Here is an 18,928-nt window from a genome sequence, read left to right as displayed (position 1 = left end):
ATTGTTGAACTCGGTGCTCACTGTGCCTTTTGGGATGGAGCATCGTATGAGGCTAAGACATATTTATTATTCGTGCGATTGTTAGTTTTTAAGGCAGTTAGGAGTTCTTCAACTTACATACCCGGGTTTTACAATGCCTGTGAAGTCAAGTCTGAAATTTGCCCCCAGAATTACTGTACGGGTACCTCATCTACGTTTGGAATCAATGCCGAGTTTACTGGTCTGATTGAAAATTGCAACAGATTTAGTGTGCGGTCAAGCGCATAGTCCGTTCGCAAAAAGTAACTGATTATATTCCGTGTTGGTACAGTGACAAGCAGAGCATGATTAGAATGTTAAGCAATAAACGTTTCTGAGAAAAGTCGGGAGTAATAATTTCTTCAGAAAAATGCAACTATTTTCATGATTCTTATGTCCGCCAGTCTCATCACTTAGGTTCGCGCATATCTTTTGGTGTGACTCTATGGAAGATGTGTTCATGAAAGCTTCTTTGAAGTAAGACCAGACTGTTTAAAGGCTTGTTGCGACCGAAAGTCTGATGAGGAAGAATCGCACGAACTATTTCGGCTGTGCACTCGAGATAGTTTGTGTAACGTATCTGATGACACTGCGCTCAGTCGTTAGCGATCGCTTAGTCGCTGGTCACTTTAAAGGTCCTCTCCCTTTGTTTCCATCATGGTGGATCAATTCTTCTAGTGGGCCATAAATCTATGGATTTTTTAAAGTTACGTTACCTTTCGTTACTCTTCAAGCTTTACGATTATTCGGTTTACGTTCTCTAACACCCAGTGGTTTGGTATATAGAAGGCTGTTGGGGTAAGTGCATTTCGTTCATGGGTGCCGACTTTGTACAACTGGAATAGGTCAGGTAACTTTCGGTCAAATATCTGGTAAATGAATGACTTTGGCGGATGTTATCCAATGTCTTCATGTAGTTTAAGTATGACAACCATACAATCTTGTCATGGCGACCAAATGACGAAGGTATCGCGTGTACTACATCCGCTATCGAACCCGACCTTAGGCAGACAAATGGGTAGAAATTTTGGCGTAGTAAAGGGGCCGTAGTTCCACCGTTTCAATTAAGCAGTTGTTCGAAACTATAATAGACCCTTCTCAAGTGTCCGAATTATCAGTGTCACTTCTCAACGAGCAGTTACCTTCCCAGCGGTGAAAAACTGGCCAAAGGAAGACCTATTTGCTTCATTTAGAATAAGAACTTGTGTGACTTGAACACAGTTGAGACCAGATAGATTCGGTAGGATACCTACTCAACAAGCGTTGTAATAGTGAAGGTATGTTTGTCCCTATATTCGAACGTGATTCATTTTTCCAAAGAACAAAAACTGGTTCTTATGATAACCTTTTAGAGTCGTAATGTACATCTCGAAATTACAATCCACTGTATTTTTGAACCAGGGAGCACCGGATTGTGGCCAAATTGCGGATATTAATTTCCTTGTGAAGGCTATAATATACCTTTGGGTAAGGTTCATCGGGTATTTAGCCCCCGAAATTGAACTGATAAGCTTTCCGGCCAGAAACTCTCCTCACTGTATGCACAATTTCCACGCTTTGTTCAATTCGGTCGCCATTGATCCTGGGTTTGGGCGCAGTGTAAATGAATGGATTTTGTGGCTCAGCCTCTGGCTATTCTCATCTCTTATTCACCCCTTCCGAACTCCATATATCTCGGTAGTCAAGGCGCGAACTCAAGTTCTGTGGTCCGAATGCCACCCTTGTATCTAGATTGATGCATTGTAGGTTTGGACAACCTGACAGTGCTTCAGTTCTCATGCTTCCTTCAGCTAGCGTGGCAGCTATGCACCGAAAGGGTATTGCAGTTGAAGGACTGTTACAATTAATATTATACTATTTTTCCGTTCCCCACTCACTTTTATCTTATATTCGCTTGGTACCTTCCCCCTTCCGCTTTAAAGACCTTCCTGCAGACATTCGATCCCCTTAAAACTGCCGGTGTCTCTGATGAACATGGCTTTGACGATCTAATGCACGAAAAATCCCTTCAGTTCCAACCCAAGCCACCAGCCGAACCAATACCCGTCACGGTAAGTCGGTTCTCTTGAAGATAGTTGTTTTTCCTGGGGTTTGACAAACTCAGTTCAGTGATATTTATCACTAACTCCCATATCAGCTGGACTGGGGCATAATTCCTTCCAAGTGTCATAATTAGGCGACACCTCGATGGTTTTGACCATACAAATAGCGTACTCGATCAGCCAAGTTTCGATCTCAACATACTGAAAGCCGTCATGGGGTTGACGGGCCATCACGGTAGATGTTTGGAGATGGTAACCTCAGGAACCGCTGGCTCACAAAAACCTGGAAAAAAAACCGAATCGTCCGCTACTCAACCACCTTCACGAATACTATATCTATATGGGTGAACGGATAACTACGCTGGTTTCTCGAAAAGGGGCTTATTGAGGGCTAACTTGTTTGTAAAAAGTAATTCAAATTGTCCAGTCCCAAATTTTTTTTCCATTGCAAGAAAAAATATATTTCCCAAGAACGTTAGATAATGGATGAAATCTAGTGACCTTAATGTTCGGGAAAACTCTGGTTTGATGAGCTCTCTGTGGAGTAGCTGACAGCTAAGACCTCACAAGGATTGTGCCTGGAAAGAAACTGCAAGCATTTGGTATCAGTTCCATCCCCGCTAATCCTATCAGATCCGCTCGGTCTGAAGCTCTGATCGCATACAGAATGATTTACCGCTCGCTTTCGAGTGATTTTCCACCGTGCAGCCTGCCTTTCTGTATCATCCAAACGCCCTGTCAGCTAGTTTGTCGAATGGTACTACTACCGTTACCCTCATTACCTTGCTACGAGCCATGCATTTCTTGCAAACATTTTTTGCGTCCGCTGAGCACCCATACTGCATCGTGGTCTCACCGAACCATCGTAGAAAATGCCAGGTAAGCGCTTTTGTGCTGCCACAGAAAAGCGAGTTAACATATCGATGAATTTCGTTATGAGATTGCTTCAAGAGTCACGGAGTATGCTCAACATCTATTGTGAGTATTCCAGATCTTCAGACGTTGTGTCTGAACTAACGGCTTTCTAGTTCAGTCGCGAAGTAGAGCCATAAACCCAACTCAGGACTCTGTTCTACCTAATTTTTCGAAGTTCACTTTTTGTTGTCAGTTTAATAGGTTATCGTGCAGTAACATCACGGTTTTTTGCCTCCGTGACCACTTAACCTCAAACTATGTGGTCCAAATGTAGAAACTTACTGGATCATCGTTGGATGTCCGCTGATGAACTAATGGCAGCTTGTTTAATTCTAAATCAGTTTGTCACTTCTTAACGTGTATTTCCAAAAGACTAAATTTTTCACGGTATTTCGCTGATAATTCCCAATCGAAATTCATCATAGGAACGACGACTAACACCTGTGGAGCAGCGGGTCGCCTCTCTGCTGAACACAACCGCCCCGGATCACCGGATGACTGCAGATTCTAAGGAATTTCGCCACCTACTCCAATGCGCCTCACTCGGTGCTTCGGCAGCAACTTTTATTTCGGGATCTAACAAATCGGACGCAGACGCTAGGTACATCAATCAACTCAATGAACCTGCATTGCCCACAGATCTTGCTGCCACTCAGCTGTTCAGTACAGGTAGTCTTGGAAGAGGACGATCACGTCCAGACGGCTCCAAACTGCAACACCACCATGCATATGCTTCAGGTCGAATCCAGTCGAACACTGGAGGCTTTCGTAAGTTACTACACCAGTTTTCACGGTAGTAATGAGGGTCCTCTGGACAGGACATTCTACGCCATTTAGAATGGAATAAATGATAGTTCTGCTTAATTGTTGAACGGGTGATCAATTATAACCGGGATTTTATGTGACTCCTATTCTTTGGTAGATGGAGACGTGTGAGTTGACAATCCGTTTTGGGTGGTTGCAGGATTTCTAGGATTCGCGATACCTCTGAGTTACACGAATCCCTTTGTCAATTATACCAGTGCGTAGTGAATTCTTTTATTCAATGGGTGGGTCAGTAAGAATACGGTAACATTTATTCGAAGTGTGGAAATAATGTAAACAACGAGGTCAGTAGGGGAGCAGCCGGGAACTATACAGGATCAGCAGCGGTGGTAAACAAAAAGTGCTCGTTAGCGGAAGGAGCAGCGCCGATCAGTCGGACACGCGCACATGTATCGGTAAGGCAACAGTTTGAATTGGGCGGGACATTTCCATGACCAAGAGGTAGACTGCTATTAGACCGAAGATCGGACACAGCAATAACGAGCGGCTTGTTTGTGGCGATGTAGTAGTCCAGATGTGAACACAATCTCGACGTACTTGGTAAAATTCAAGTTCAGGAGGATGCCTTGTGACCAAGAGCAAGTCACACAGAGGTATCGTTGAAACGGTTTTGAATCGATATTTGGAGATCAGGTTCTACCATCAGTGATATCGTCGGCGTGTTTTACTCAGATCCCGATGTCGCCTCGGCTAATAAACTCCTCGTAACGTACAAAGCGAGGAGTCTATAGCACGGCTGCCTTAGGTAGACCACGCTCAGTTGCAATGGTGATTGGTCTTTTACCATGTCTTTACATACTGTTCAGGCTACCGAAGAAATCAGTCGAACTCATGATAAGAACGAAAGTAACGAACAAAGCTTGATTCCTGTGATCGATCATCTTGCCTAATACGTCACAAGTTTTTAAGGTACGCAAAAGAAATCACATGTACAGCTAAGTGATTTCACTGGTACACATACGAAAAAATGGGGAAGGAGGGACAGGGATCAGAGTCAGTTGAATCAGCTTATGGTCAAACAAGTTAATGGAAATGAATTGCTTGCAGTTTAATACAAGTTCAAAAGGTTGTACAGTTTTCTTTTGAGCACAGAGGTGTGAATCACCCAGCCAGCTTCTAATTACCTTCGTAAGAGATAATAGTCTGAATGCTTTTGGTATTTTCAAAGGCACCGAGTTATGAGTTGGAAGGCGTGCTTCCCGTCTGTGACGCGACAGGGCTCAACCAGGGGTGACACAGTCGCACTTGAACTAGGTTTCCTTGGGGCGAGATGGCCCAAGTGGTTGGAGCGCGAATTTACTAACCGAAAGGTCCATGATTCGAACCCGACCTCTGCTTATCGACTTTCTCTGTTTAGGCTGGGGCAACCTGGCAGCATCCCAGCCCTCGTGCAACCTTCGTGTGGCATGGCAGCTGGGCGTCGAAAGGGTGCTACAACTGAACGATTCTCTCTGACAACCCCCTTGTCGTATGACTAACACGCTACCCCTACTACGAACCTACGAAACAGTACACACAGAAGCTACCGGTAGACCTGATAATCATCCGAGAAAATATCCCGAATGGCTTCCACCTATGAGTCACGATCATCAGTGAGGTCCGAACACAGCGTCATCCAGTTTCGGTCCCCTTAGGTCGCTTGTAGACCCAGGGGTCCGAATTCGGCATCGAACTCACGGATCGTTCACCAAACTTTGCAGGACTGAAGTCCTACTGTCCATTTGAATCAACTGTCATGCATAGGTTCACCCGGTTATGAGCGTGGCTCGAGAGTGCTCCTTCTGAGTGAAATCCCTTGTCCTACCGTCTTGTTGCTCGATGTTCCAATGCTGGATACAGTACTCAGTGGCAAGCGCAGCACTCACTACCGCTGCAACTCTGAAGAACGAACCTACCTACATGTGAGAAATCACCATCGTGGTGATCCTTTTTGTTCGGCAATCAACTGATAATTAAATGGGTCCCTGTATAAATCGGTTAGTGCTCTTTAGGCAAATTACGGACCTAGCATTGTGTGAAAAAACCCGTTCGAAGATCCTTTAATAATTCGGGACCTTTCAAATCAATAATACGAATGTGTGACCATTCATCGTTCTGGGGCTGTACACCGCAGCTAACGCGGGATTGCCTTCAGTTTTGTGCTTTTTTCGGGTCTTTTACAGACAACTATCCATTAGACTAAATTTACTTCTCATTACTCTGCGTCCCCAGTACCTCTGATCTACCACCCGTTAGATTGGAGGCCACTCTGCGCCTAAAGTTTGCCCCGTGTTCCACTTTACGCCTGTACTCAGATTCGTGATTTCAAACATAACCCGGAAGACCGCTACCGGTCTCCTTTGGTCGAAATTTGACAAAGATCCACGTGGTTTGGTTCAACGAATGACTGAATACGATTAACTGTTTGTTCAAGGTCCCTTAGTTTTCTGGATGTCTACTTGCAGAGCACATGAAGTTGACGACCTTGCGATTTCCGTGTTTCCTCTGCAGGTCATACAAACACAGTGGCAAATACCACCAGTTCAGTCATAATGCCATAGGACAACAGTGCTGATCAGCATCAGGTTTAGACAGTTGGCCCAAGTTCACTACCAGGTGGTCTTCAGATGCAGACAGGGTGGGAGTGATAGTGATCGGGCTGTGTGGGTGTGGTTTTTGTACGTGCGCGAGCTTGCGGACGTTTTCGACTACATCAGCTAAGGTATGTAGACAGTGGTTTTGATGACATAATAATAGTGCCGCCTCCCTCACGGAGGTACTGTGGGGACAAAATCTCCATTAATTACTCAGTTAGCCTATTTTTTGTGCTTGCACAGTTTGAAACTGGTGTAAAGTAGACGATGGAGTTTATTTTGGCAGTGTCATTTGCTTATAGACTTCCCGTCGTTATTTTTCGAGTTATAATCGTGAGGCGATCCCGCATTCCACCCAGGTCCTCCATATTGTCCTCATCACCACCACCCTCGTGGTGCGAGATCCGCTTCTTCTTCCCCGGCTCCGTCGAACTTGAATGCTGCTGCACCAACCTTTGTTCCCCCGAAACCAATGGCTTGTAGCTCATCTTCCTCACCACCTCCAATACCTCCGCGTGGAGCGCGCTATACTATATCAGATCGGAACCCGGAACAATTTGTCAACCAATCTGATTCGTCTAACTGGTTTCCACCATTGACGCGCAGCCTCTGTAAGTAAAAAAACCCATACTTTCACGAAGGTCACTATTTACTTTAAACACCGCTCCCATTTCGAACAGCCAAAAAGTGGTTTTTCAATCTGCTTCTGATTTTGTTTTGTATTGTGGCTTTGTTTATTACAGCTAAAGCGGCTACAGTAGGACGCCTTTTCAGACCCAGAACCGCATTCATTGTACTAAGGATACCCCTGCTAGTCCGTAAATATAATTTCTGGTCAGTCGTACTTCCTGGGGTTCGTGCAGTTGTCGTTGAACGTGAGTGACACGTACAGTTGTTTTTGTTAGTCATATGAGTTCACCTCCAGATGGCTAAACTAAAAGCGAATTATTTTGCTACAAGTTGTCCTTAGCATGGTAGATCACTCCCAGAATGATTCCGAAGGCCTTGGAAGATTTGAGGTGCGGTGGGTTTTAGTGAAAGTACCGACGACCATACGGTGGGTGTAGTTCACGTAACTGTGCGACGCTTCAATCACTTCATAAAAGAACAAGTGCCTGGCGTTAGACTGTTACCAAAGTGACTAGCCAAGCCTTGGTCAGCACACTTTCATACGCGCCATAATTCGTGTGGACGTTGTGTGTCCTGGTAGTTGTGTGTGTTTGCTACGCTCTGCGCATGTTTGAAACATGGCCGTGAAACTCAATTATCGTGCCAGGTGCCACCTGTCCTGCGTGAGTTGCCTTTGTGTGATGAATCAAGTTGGACCAAACAACAAACAGCACCGCCTTATCAGATCTGTTGACGCACGACATCAGGTGAATAACAATGGCAACAATAGTAATAATAGTAATAATAAATTCAGCACAACACCTCTGTGCATACATGTCGCGATCTTCGCTATAGGATGTGCACATTATCCCTACAAAAAGAGATATTTGACAAGGATGTCCACTCTCTCCATTCTTGTCCACCTTCATCACTGATGAAAGAATAATGCGGCTTTCAAAACCCCGGGCTTCAAATGGTTGCTGGTGCGAACCTCGTCGATATAGAGTACGCAGGCGACATCGTCCGCATATTTGAAGACCAGAGCGAATCCCCGGTTTTGCTGAGTAGACTGACCACCATCTTTCAGCATGCGCCTTGCACCTTCAAAGTGCAAAGTCATGCTTCAAGGAGAATCACTGAAGGTTGTGGCTGATTTTACACTCCTGGGTAGTGTCTGATGTGTCCGATGAATTCGATACAAGGATCCCAAAGGCTTGAATCATGTTTGCCAATTTGCGTCACTTGTGGTGTCGAAAATGCATATCACTGGGTCTTATGGGTCGCGTGTACCAGGCTACGGTAAGGGCTGCGTTGTTGTATGGCTGCGAGACGTGGACTCTGCGGATAGATGATGTGAAGCGTCTTCAGGTAATGACCACCGATGACTCAGAAGCGTTGCTGATTTCGGATGGCGTCATCGGATTAGCAACGAGGTGATTGGGAAACGGGTATTTGGTTATGTAGCGGGTACTTCAATCGCGGAAAACATCCAGCGCCATCAGCTATGGTGGCCCGGTCATGTGCTGCGCATGCCGAAACACCATCCTTCAAAATGGCTCAAACCGCGAGGTGGACAACGTATGACTTGGCAGAAGGGTAAGAGAGATTACGAAGAATTTCAGTATTGTTGGTTTTGTACGCCTTCCGGGATGGGGTCCCCTTGACCCCACCTGCGCTTGGTCGGAGACATTGCAAGAAGTGGTAGCTGATCGATGTCAGTGGTGTTCGTGGTGTCAACTTCTTTCCCAATTGTCTGATTGAGCGCTTGGAGGTGTAATCACTTCAGAAGGCTTGACATAGGCCAGCACTAAGTCCTCCCCTTACCCACCCTTCTTTTCACTCTAAGGCTTTAAATATAATTAGGTGAAGTTTATGGTTGTACGGCAGTGATCCATCAGTGTCAACACTGATGTTGCTGTCTCTGATGATGATGATGATGAGGAGGAGGAGTTATGGTGTTTCGGGATAAGACTGAAGGCCACGGTGAGTGAAAACGATCCACTTATCCACAGTACTCGCTCAGAAACTGTGCAACCATAAAATAAATTTCACAGACGGATATTTCCTAATTTGGTCCTACCGCTTGATGTAGCTCAGCAGTTAAACCGCAGGTCTGTTGACCATGGTTCAAACCCAGCTCCTACCTGGACTTCGGCAATCCGGGAGTATCGCGGCTCTTAGGTTGCATGACAGCTGGACCCTGAGAGACGGTGTCACAGCCGAACGATTTCTTTGTACCCTGAGCGAACCAGCCTCGGTTGACTTATATTCGAACTATTTCTCGTTCCATTCAGCTCCCTTACTATATGTTCATTTTTGGTCGTCCAGTTATACGGACTATCTCGTAATTCTACGAGGTCTTCAGACTTTACAAGATTTTATCTGAATACGTAACCTCTTTGCGTGGAACGGTTCGACTTATACATTCGGTCAACCTTTTGTGACGTGACACAAACTAACAGTCAGGAAATGTTTGACGATTCTCACGGGAAAACATATCCTTGTGACTAAATGCATAGAAATTATCCCGCGAAAATGAGAAAAAATAGACTGGTGGAATAAACGATGTTTTCCTATCAGCTCAGTAGACAAAAGCTGAAGATGTGAAGATGCATTTGGGAAGTCGTTGAGAGTTTTGGAAGCAAGCTGCTAGTTTCGGGAACAACTACCTAGTGTAGACGAAATTAAAACGCCTATTGTCAACAGTTTCTGTGAGCGATCAGGACCGCATCCAGTAAAAAGGTGTGAACAAAATCCAAAAAATCCTTGCAGCACTGGAAAATGATCTTACCTGATATTCTTCCAGATTTGTTGACAAGTAAGTAGTTTCTCTATCACTACATAATCGAATTTTCCCCGTTAATAATGCCGAACGAACCATGAGTTCATATTATGGTCGAGCATGGGACAGTCATCCCATAAGGCTTTGTGATTATGTGGCCATGTCGTGGGGTCCTGGGCGAAAACGGTTACTGAAGAGCGCTTCAGTTGAATTACAACGTATATTGGCCTGAAACAGAGAATCCGTTGCAAGCTTAAGAGGATTGGTCCATTTATATTGAGGCCACGTTTAAAGACACGTGAAATCCGGGAATTCGGTCGATTTGACTTGAATCAACTCGAACCTTGTCCACTGATTCCGTCCAAACCGTAGTACTGACTTAATTGTGGAAACTCCAAACAAACCCAGTTGATGTAGAGTTGAATTTTGGCTAACTACTCACCATACTCGAACCATAGATGTGATCGGTTCGAGTCGAACAAAAGCTGTTCCAGGTCACTTATCTTTGGAGGAGCTTCATTCGCGTCTGCTTGCATTACGGACATTCATCATAAGTTCCCATTGAAAGGATAATCCCTACCAGACACGGAACTGTACCAGTTTATTTTTATTAGGCATAGTCAAAATGTATACCAGCTTTCCCGCCTTTCCACCTAGAGTGTTCCACAATCTCTGTCGTTTTTGAGACTGCAATGAACAAACTTATCTTCATATAGGATGCATTTTGAAGTAAGCATGGACGATTAAGAGTGTACTGGAAAAACCGGCTTCTTTCTCACAGGCGCATGCACATTTGGTTAGTGCCGAACTAATCGGCGTCAGCCACCAAACCAGAAATTATGCTCACCACTGTTCTATCGGGTTTTCCTCTGAATTTACTCATATTGTCGTTAGAAACAATTGAATGTTCCGATATCTCTAGACTTGCTGACTAGTTTGTGGCACAACCAGCGTGATAGGGACGGATGGCATGATAGACTGTCAGTATGCGGCAGTTAACTATATCAATATAGTCGGGAGCATTTTTACACAGGATTGATAGTGCGTTGGCATCATAAGAAAATTATCACCAAAGAATCTTCGAGAACCTAAGCGCCAAGAAGCTGAGAGCAGAAATAATAAATATTTAAGTACAGCATTCAGGACCTATCAACTCAACCAAACAGCTTAGCTAACCAGGAAGAGCGAGTGTCACATCAATAGTTCTGACAGTTGCATTTTGTTGTATTCCTTTTCAATTTCGATTCTATTTTCGGGTAGCACAACGAAAAAGTGCACACTAACTTGGACCGGTCAACTGAAATATATATGTTGTGCTTCTGCTGGTGTGCACTAGGCACAGTGAATTCAATATACACACTGCCTTGCGTATCAGGGTAACAGTGGCCGTCTTTTGAAGTGGTCGCAAAGTGTGCACAGCGAAATAACGTCTGAAGTCTTTGCAGGAATGTTTTACCCATTCCCATCTGTATCCTAGTGGTTGATTGTCCTTGTCCAGCCTTAATATATAGTTTGGTTCTACACATTCACGTCGTTGGATAGTCATATTTCATGGAGCGTATTGTATTGAGTGATCGAGCGGAAACATCTTTGACTGAATTCCCTTTGCCAGTCGCCTCTGTGCGATTCGTTTGGTAACTTCTGTGAAATAAACTCGAGGAATCGAGATCCATCGCCCCCAGTATATTGTGCCTGACTACGCCCCAAAGGACTGTAGCTTTAAATCTGCCAAAGCTAATTTCTGTTACGCTCTGGGTGCTCTTTTACAACGGCCTATAAGCTCAGACATCGTTGTGGTTGCTGATGCCGAGCACTCAAGTGGGTAGACGAAGTGCTGCTGAGAAACAATTAGGTGATCGTCCTCGGTTGGATACGAGACGCACAGTCAACTGCGAGCGCCCGCTCCAGATGTGTGCCATCACAAACTATTCCCTTGCAGTACCGATCTTCGGAACAACATCCTTGATGAAATAACAGAGAAATTTGGAAGGTGTTCAGAACCCTGGTGCTCAAATCGTTGCTGTTGAGAACCTTGTCGATCTGCAGTATGCAGATGAATTTGTCCTCATCTTTAAGGGCGAAAGCAAAGCGGAAGCCTTATTTAATGGACTGACGAACATGATACCATATTTCGGCAGTGACTGGCACCTCCAAAGTGCAAAGTCGTGCTTCATAATGTACATACCCCTCGTAGTTTAAGGAGAGTCATCAGAGGTTGTGGAGAATTTTACCTACATCGGCTCTGATGGAAGTGTGTCTGATTGAGTGAGGACAGGAATCTCGAAGGCCGGAACCGCGTCTGCTAGTTCGTGTCGCTTGTGGCGTAAAAATTCATATCACTTGACCTCAAGAGTCGCGTGTATTAGGATTTTAGAATGTATCCGAGAATGAGTTGGAACAGAGTCTGGGTTATCGGGATAAACAACGTTTTACTTGTATAAGAACAAGCGTGGATGAGCTGAAATGTGCGTACAAGGGTGCAAAATAAGTACATAGGGTACTTATAATAAGAACACAAAAATCATTACATTCACTCCGGCATTGTTTGAATGGACACATACGAGCTGACGTAGACAGGGAATGATGTACTGAGTCAGGCTTCTTTGTTCCTCAAATTGTAATGATGAGCGCATCGCTGTTGTAGGATTTCAGGTAAATTCGGTTGGTCTAGAAGAGGGTTCAGGTGCTTGAAAACTATCAGGCTGACGTCCGGTTGTTTCAATCATATCTGGATTTTCGGTGTTCCCTTTGGATTCAGATAGATTGAGAACATCGTTAGTTGTACGGAACCGCTGGGACTAGATGGTGAAGGGACACAGTTTCGACTCTCCCGTCTCTATGAGCAATGTGTGCGTAGTGTGGACTGCAGTTCAGGTGGTCGGCTTCTTCTACCAGTGGTTGATACTTGGATGACCTATCGCCGCACTACAGCAGAACAGGACCAGCGGTGACAAAATGACAACGATATTCCAAATTTTGAGCGAATTGGATATTGAAACAAACGTTTGTGTGTAGTACAGCTAGTGGCCGTACACAAGTGATCGAAGGCTGTGTGGAGCATTAGGGGGTACCGATTCCCAACCGCAAGGCGGGAGATTGTGAGGTCTCAACGCAAAGCTTATTGCTTTCCAGAGGGCACCATTAAGACGCCCAACTGGACCGTTACACTGTGGATTATAAGCCGATAGATGGCTCATAGCAACACCTTTTTCCAGAAGAAAGCCATTGATCTCAGACGACATGAACGATGAGCCTCTGTCGGAATGGATGTAGGCTGGTGTCGGTGGAATAATGCGGTGAATTCTGGGTTCTCAAAGCCAGCGGTTTCAGATCCTCGGTGTTGAGAGCTTTGTTGATTTGGAATAGTCAGACAATGTCGTCATTTACAAAGACAAGCTTAGTTGAATTACCGGGCCATTATCGTGCCATCTTGCAGCATTGTGAATGTTTACATACCTCGACAGTCACAAACGTCTGATAAAGTCACCGCACGAACCTGAAAGGTCCGAATCACATTTGCTAATTTGCGTCACTTACGGCGTCGAAAAGGCACTTCACTGGGTCTCAAGGGTCGCGTCTATCTACAGTAAGGGTTGTATTTTTGTATGGTTGTGAGACGGTGTCTGTGTACAGATGATTTGAGAAGTATCCAGTTTTTTTAACACCGGTGGCTCAAGCGTTGACAGATGACATCAAGGAATTCGTGACACGGTAAAATGAAAATGGGCGTTCGGTTTTGTAGCAGGTACTTCAGTCGATGGAAACATTCAGAACCTTCAACTGCGGTGGCTCGGACATGTACTACGTATGCCGAAACACCATCTACCGAGACCAGTGTTGCTCTTCGTGCCTCTTCAGAATGGCGCAAACCGCGAGGTGGATGACATATGACTTGCCAGATTACGAAGAGTTTGGGTGTTGGTGGTGCACTTCGCCCTCCAGGATGGGGTCCCGTATCCGCCCCTGGCGCTTAGCTGAAGACATTGCAATAAGTGGCGGGCAATCGATATCAGTGACGTTCTTGGTGTTAGTCTCTTCCCAGATTGTCTTATTGGGCGCTTGGGGGATTAAGCACCTCAGAATTCATTCGAAAAATCAATACCAGGTCCTCTCCCTCACCTACTTCTATCTTTTTTTAACTCTTAGGCTCTAAATGTAATAAGATGAACTTTATGGTTGTATGGCATTGGAGCATGAGTGTCAACACTGATATTGCTGCTCGACGATCATTATGACTACCAATGGCTAGTTTGCCTGGTTTGATTCCTTTATTAGGTTCATCGGACTGGGATGTCGCACTAGAACTTCTGACTGGACACGCGCATACGAACCATACGTCTTTTACTATTCAGCTGCATAGTATTGACGTTTTTTTCATGCTATATCACATCTGTATAAATGTATTGTTGTGGTATGTCTGCGGTGTTACAGGACATTTATCGCTTCGCGTATCTGGTCCTTTTATTGAGGGATTAATAGTTATCCTTCACTTTTGAATCTTCAGTTTTGAGCGTTATCGAAAAGATGAGCGTTAATCGTTAGATCAAAACTTTCCTTCTAGACTCCTCCGGTGAACAACAGCCAACTTGCCTATCTAGAGTACCCGCGCATGTTTCTGACGGCCTGTCAGATCACCAGCGGGATATTGTAGTTCCTGACCCTCCACCATGCATACCCCCGAGGCCATTGTATCGGAAACATGTTGTCGCGAGTCCCAACGAGAGTGTGACGGATGAGGTGGATGCAACCAGTAATTCTCTCAACCGACGTGGTTCCGCTACCACACCGTCCTTCAACCCAGGTATGCTTCCACTCCCAGCTGAACCCACTCTTTTATCTTCCACACATGGAGTCAAAACGTTTTCGAAGTTTTCTTCGGGTTATTTAATATTGATGTTCTTATCGCTACATTTTACGAAGCAACAACCTTTATTGAGAAACATCGCACTGGTTTCGTGATTTTGTCCGCCTGCTGATTTATAGTTTTGAGTTGTTTACAAAACTGTTAAGTCTGTCTCAGTTGCTCGTTGCTAGTCGAATGTTGTGTGGTACTTTCTTTAAGACACCCCCTCAGAGAATATGGCACTATTTTCCCGATGAATTGTTCATTCGTTGAATTTCCACGGATGAGAACAGTACTGCACGATTTCCGCACTTTTGTGATGTTATTTTAGCTATATCCAGATGTTTAAAACAACTTTCTGGGTATGTCTTGGAATGTTTCTGCCTTTGTGGAGTGTCACTTTCGACATATTTGAGTACCCGTAACCGACACATACCTGTGCAATATGGTAATCCTCTACAAAGCACATTAGCCCCTGTAAATTACGTAATTACGAACAAAAATGTTTGTTGCATGTGGCCAAATCCAACAGGTAATTCGTGTAACCACAAAAATCATGGTGCTTATTGGGAACTTGGTGTACTTCAAGTTGGACTGCTTTGTTTCACCTCAACGAATGATGATTTACATCTATCATGTCCCGCACTTCGATCTTACGGTTTATGTGTCGGTCATGCTTATGAAATCCTTCGTTCAATATGACTGTCGACTCTTAACCGTGGCTCCTTCGCATTGTTTCCCCCTCACAGGAAATCCTTCACTGAGGGAACTGTAAAGCATATCCTCTTTGGGTTTTGGGATTTTAATTTCATCGAGGGTAATAGACGTCTGAAAACTCCCGTGCCGTGACCATTGTTTTCATGACGAGTGCTCGTAATCAGAAGCACTATTTTCTCACTACAACCAATAGGGTATCGTATTTTTCGAACCAGTCTTTTGAAAGCTTCTCAGCGGCTGGGTTCCTACAGTTAAAGTTTACTATACATTTTTCCATAAAGTCCCAACAGAAGTTACATCTCGATAAAATCTCGTGGATGAGAGACTCGGGCAAGATTCGCTGGAGTCTCGTTAAGACCGAATTAGTTTGCGACTGAGCGTCTTTCGCAAACTGTATACAGTTTGGACTCGAACAGAACCTAATTTCGACCAAAACTCGATGACTGCGCCTACCTGATGGAACCCGAAATGGGCGAAACTGGTTGTGGGCTATCGAACAGTTTGTAGCAACATTTGAGTAGTACTCCTTGGCAAACCTAGCAGTATCCCAGCCCTAATGCTTCCTTCGGGTGGCATTGCAGCCAGACACCGAAAGAGTGTTACAGCTGAACGGTTATCTCTTCTTATCTTACTCCTTCAAGAAAATGCAGTATCTTGAATATTGTGCGGACTAAAACATATAGTCTTTACGCAGTGAAACCAGCTGAAGAGTGTCATGAACGAGAGGGAATCAGCTTGAATTCGTGTGGATCTCCCTTTGAAACCAAATGAGTGTATTTCGTGGCTTCATAGTGTTTCTGAAATGACCCAACAGAAGTTTCAGAATCTTGATAGGAAGCTGACTTTTAAAATTTGAGTTTTCCAATTTTCTACTTTCATTTCATATTCTAACAGGTGTACGACTCCTGAATCTTCTAGAACACCCTAACTACACATCAGGTGATCTTAGCGTGTCTGTCGGGACACTTTAGAATTCCTATCAGTCCATAAGAAGAATCCTGTTGGGCCATGCATGTATGCCTAAAAAGGTGTCCGCATTGCTTATCAGTTGGGTATAGTTCCATTTGTGCTTCTCGGGAAACCTAATTCTCATTTTTCTCACTATTTTCAGACCTGATGGCAGGTTTTGCCTCCGGATCGACACGAATCCTCAGGTCCGAAGGCACGCGGGACCCTTGTTCAACACACGACTCCCCGCCAACCTTACCGCCTCGTATACACGCGCGTGCACCTTCCTCAAACACTTTCACTCCACAAGACTCTCTGACAAGTGCCACTAGTACAGCTGTGGATCCACGTTTTAATTTCTCAAGTCCTGAAACTCCACCACCACTCCCACCAAAACGGCATGCAAACAAAAACGCTTTCTGATGCTTTCGAAACGCCGTGTATCACGTAACGGCTCCTGCTGATTACACGCTCTGTTCCCCGTTATGGTCACAAACCACTCAGCCTGATTCTATTCCTGCTCAGATTGGCAAACCCTTTCGTGCCTTAGTGTACTTTTTGGTCTATCCTCGTCTCTCCGTTTTATATACATTACCTTCCGTTGTTCCCATAAAAACTCGACATCCCGTCTCTGCTATTCTCCTTCTGTGATTCAAGTGTACATACCGTCTCTATTACTTCAGAAAAAGAGTGTTACAGCTGAACGGTTATCTCTTCTTATCTTACTCCTTCAAGAAAATGCAGTATCTTGAATATTGTGCGGACTAAAACATATAGTCTTTACGCAGTGAAACCAGCTGAAGAGTGTCATGAACGAGAGGGAATCAGCTTGAATTCGTGTGGATCTCCCTTTGAAACCAAATGAGTGTATTTCGTGGCTTCATAGTGTTTCTGAAATGACCCAACAGAAGTTTCAGAATCTTGATAGGAAGCTGACTTTTAAAATTTGAGTTTTCCAATTTTCTACTTTCATTTCATATTCTAACAGGTGTACGACTCCTGAATCTTCTAGAACACCCTAACTACACATCAGGTGATCTTAGCGTGTCTGTCGGGACACTTTAGAATTCCTATCAGTCCATAAGAAGAATCCTGTTGGGCCATGCATGTATGCCTAAAAAGGTGTCCGCATTGCTTATCAGTTGGGTATAGTTCCATTTGTGCTTCTCGGGAAACCTAATTCTCATTTTTCTCACTATTTTCAGACCTGATGGCAGGTTTTGCCTCCGGATCGACACGAATCCTCAGGTCCGAAGGCACGCGGGACCCTTGTTCAACACACGACTCCCCGCCAACCTTACCGCCTCGTATACACGCGCGTGCACCTTCCTCAAACACTTTCACTCCACAAGACTCTCTGACAAGTGCCACTAGTACAGCTGTGGATCCACGTTTTAATTTCTCAAGTCCTGAAACTCCACCACCACTCCCACCAAAACGGCATGCAAACAAAAACGCTTTCTGATGCTTTCGAAACGCCGTGTATCACGTAACGGCTCCTGCTGATTACACGCTCTGTTCCCCGTTATGGTCACAAACCACTCAGCCTGATTCTATTCCTGCTCAGATTGGCAAACCCTTTCGTGCCTTAGTGTACTTTTTGGTCTATCCTCGTCTCTCCGTTTTGTATACATTACCTTCCGTTGTTCCCATAAAAACTCGACATCCCGTCTCTGCTATTCTCCTTCTGTGATTCAAGTGTACATACCGTCTCTATTACTTCAGAATAATGGTCGACTATTACTACTACTACTACTACTACAGATGTACTAAGTATCATTGTCAGTCTCGACCGAACCCCACACACACACATACAATGATCACTGCTGTGCATGCTTTTCGCCACCACTACCTAGTCAGCAGCACCTGTGCAATTGTCCATACTCGACTGTTCCTTGTATAATTTGTCCGTGCCTATCTCCGTTTTTCCATTTGCAAGCACTTGTCTTGTGTGTTCTCTTGATCTATTGTCTCCGTCAGTATTTCTGTCTCTCATTAAATTGGCTATTTGACTCATTTCTCTATCCTTGTTTAGTGGATCGTGTAGCCCCTGAGACCATCCAATCACAACTCTAGGTCAAACTGACCTCCACTTTGATATGTTAAACGAATCGTAACGGCACCCTAAAATCTTTTATGCAATATCTCAGTAAAAGTTGTAAAATGACCGGGCGCGACTGCTGAGTTGTTCCGAAAGTAATGCCATAAAACGCTTATAGGACCGCTCAGTTTTGTTTTCACCGTAACTCTGTTTCTGAGATTGAACCATCTTAGGTTAGTGCACAACAGATCCTATGATGAATTCAACAAGAAGATTACTTGGGTCAGCCAGCAGGAAAACTGGGGTGGGCATCATATGGCTGTCGAACCACCTCAGTGTCGTCGGGAGGTTTATACAATGACTGTCGACCATTTTGCCCCTAAAAATAATCATAAATCAACTCGACATACTTTTAGTGGGTGTGTGGTTGACGCCGATGAAGATTGTATTGCAATAAGAAAGCCACTAACTCTAATTGTGGACATCTGCACCTTTGTATGCGTGCTATGCCATTATGCGGGGTTTTCAGTCGGATTAGATGTAGTAGTTTGTCCGTTGAGCACACAAATGAAAAGAAATTAACTCCTAATGATGTGAGACTAGGATGTCTGTCCT

The 18,928-nt window shown here is 44.5% G+C and overlaps 1 protein-coding gene across 1 annotated transcript in view; it reads left to right on the top strand.

Moving 5' to 3' along the window:
• T265_09371 (hypothetical protein) overlaps positions 1-18,273 on the top strand; it is a gene marked incomplete at both ends in the record, with an annotated part of 67,259 nt that extends 48,986 nt beyond the window's left edge. Inside the window, 5 exons of the mRNA XM_009175414.1 lie at positions 1,941-2,069; positions 3,401-3,743; positions 6,733-6,984; positions 14,326-14,565; positions 17,478-18,273. Coding sequence (XP_009173678.1) covers positions 1,941-2,069; positions 3,401-3,743; positions 6,733-6,984; positions 14,326-14,565; positions 17,478-17,737 — 1,224 coding nt within the window. The remainder of the gene's footprint in view (positions 1-1,940; positions 2,070-3,400; positions 3,744-6,732; positions 6,985-14,325; positions 14,566-17,477) is intronic.
• Positions 18,274-18,928: the final 655 nt, after the last annotated feature.

This window comes from Opisthorchis viverrini (assembly GCF_000715545.1).
Source record: "Opisthorchis viverrini unplaced genomic scaffold opera_v5_271, whole genome shotgun sequence".
In the NCBI taxonomy this organism is placed as follows: domain Eukaryota; kingdom Metazoa; phylum Platyhelminthes; class Trematoda; order Opisthorchiida; family Opisthorchiidae; genus Opisthorchis; species Opisthorchis viverrini.
Note: the sequence above shows the minus strand (reverse complement) of the source record. Positions and strands in the feature narration are given on the sequence as shown.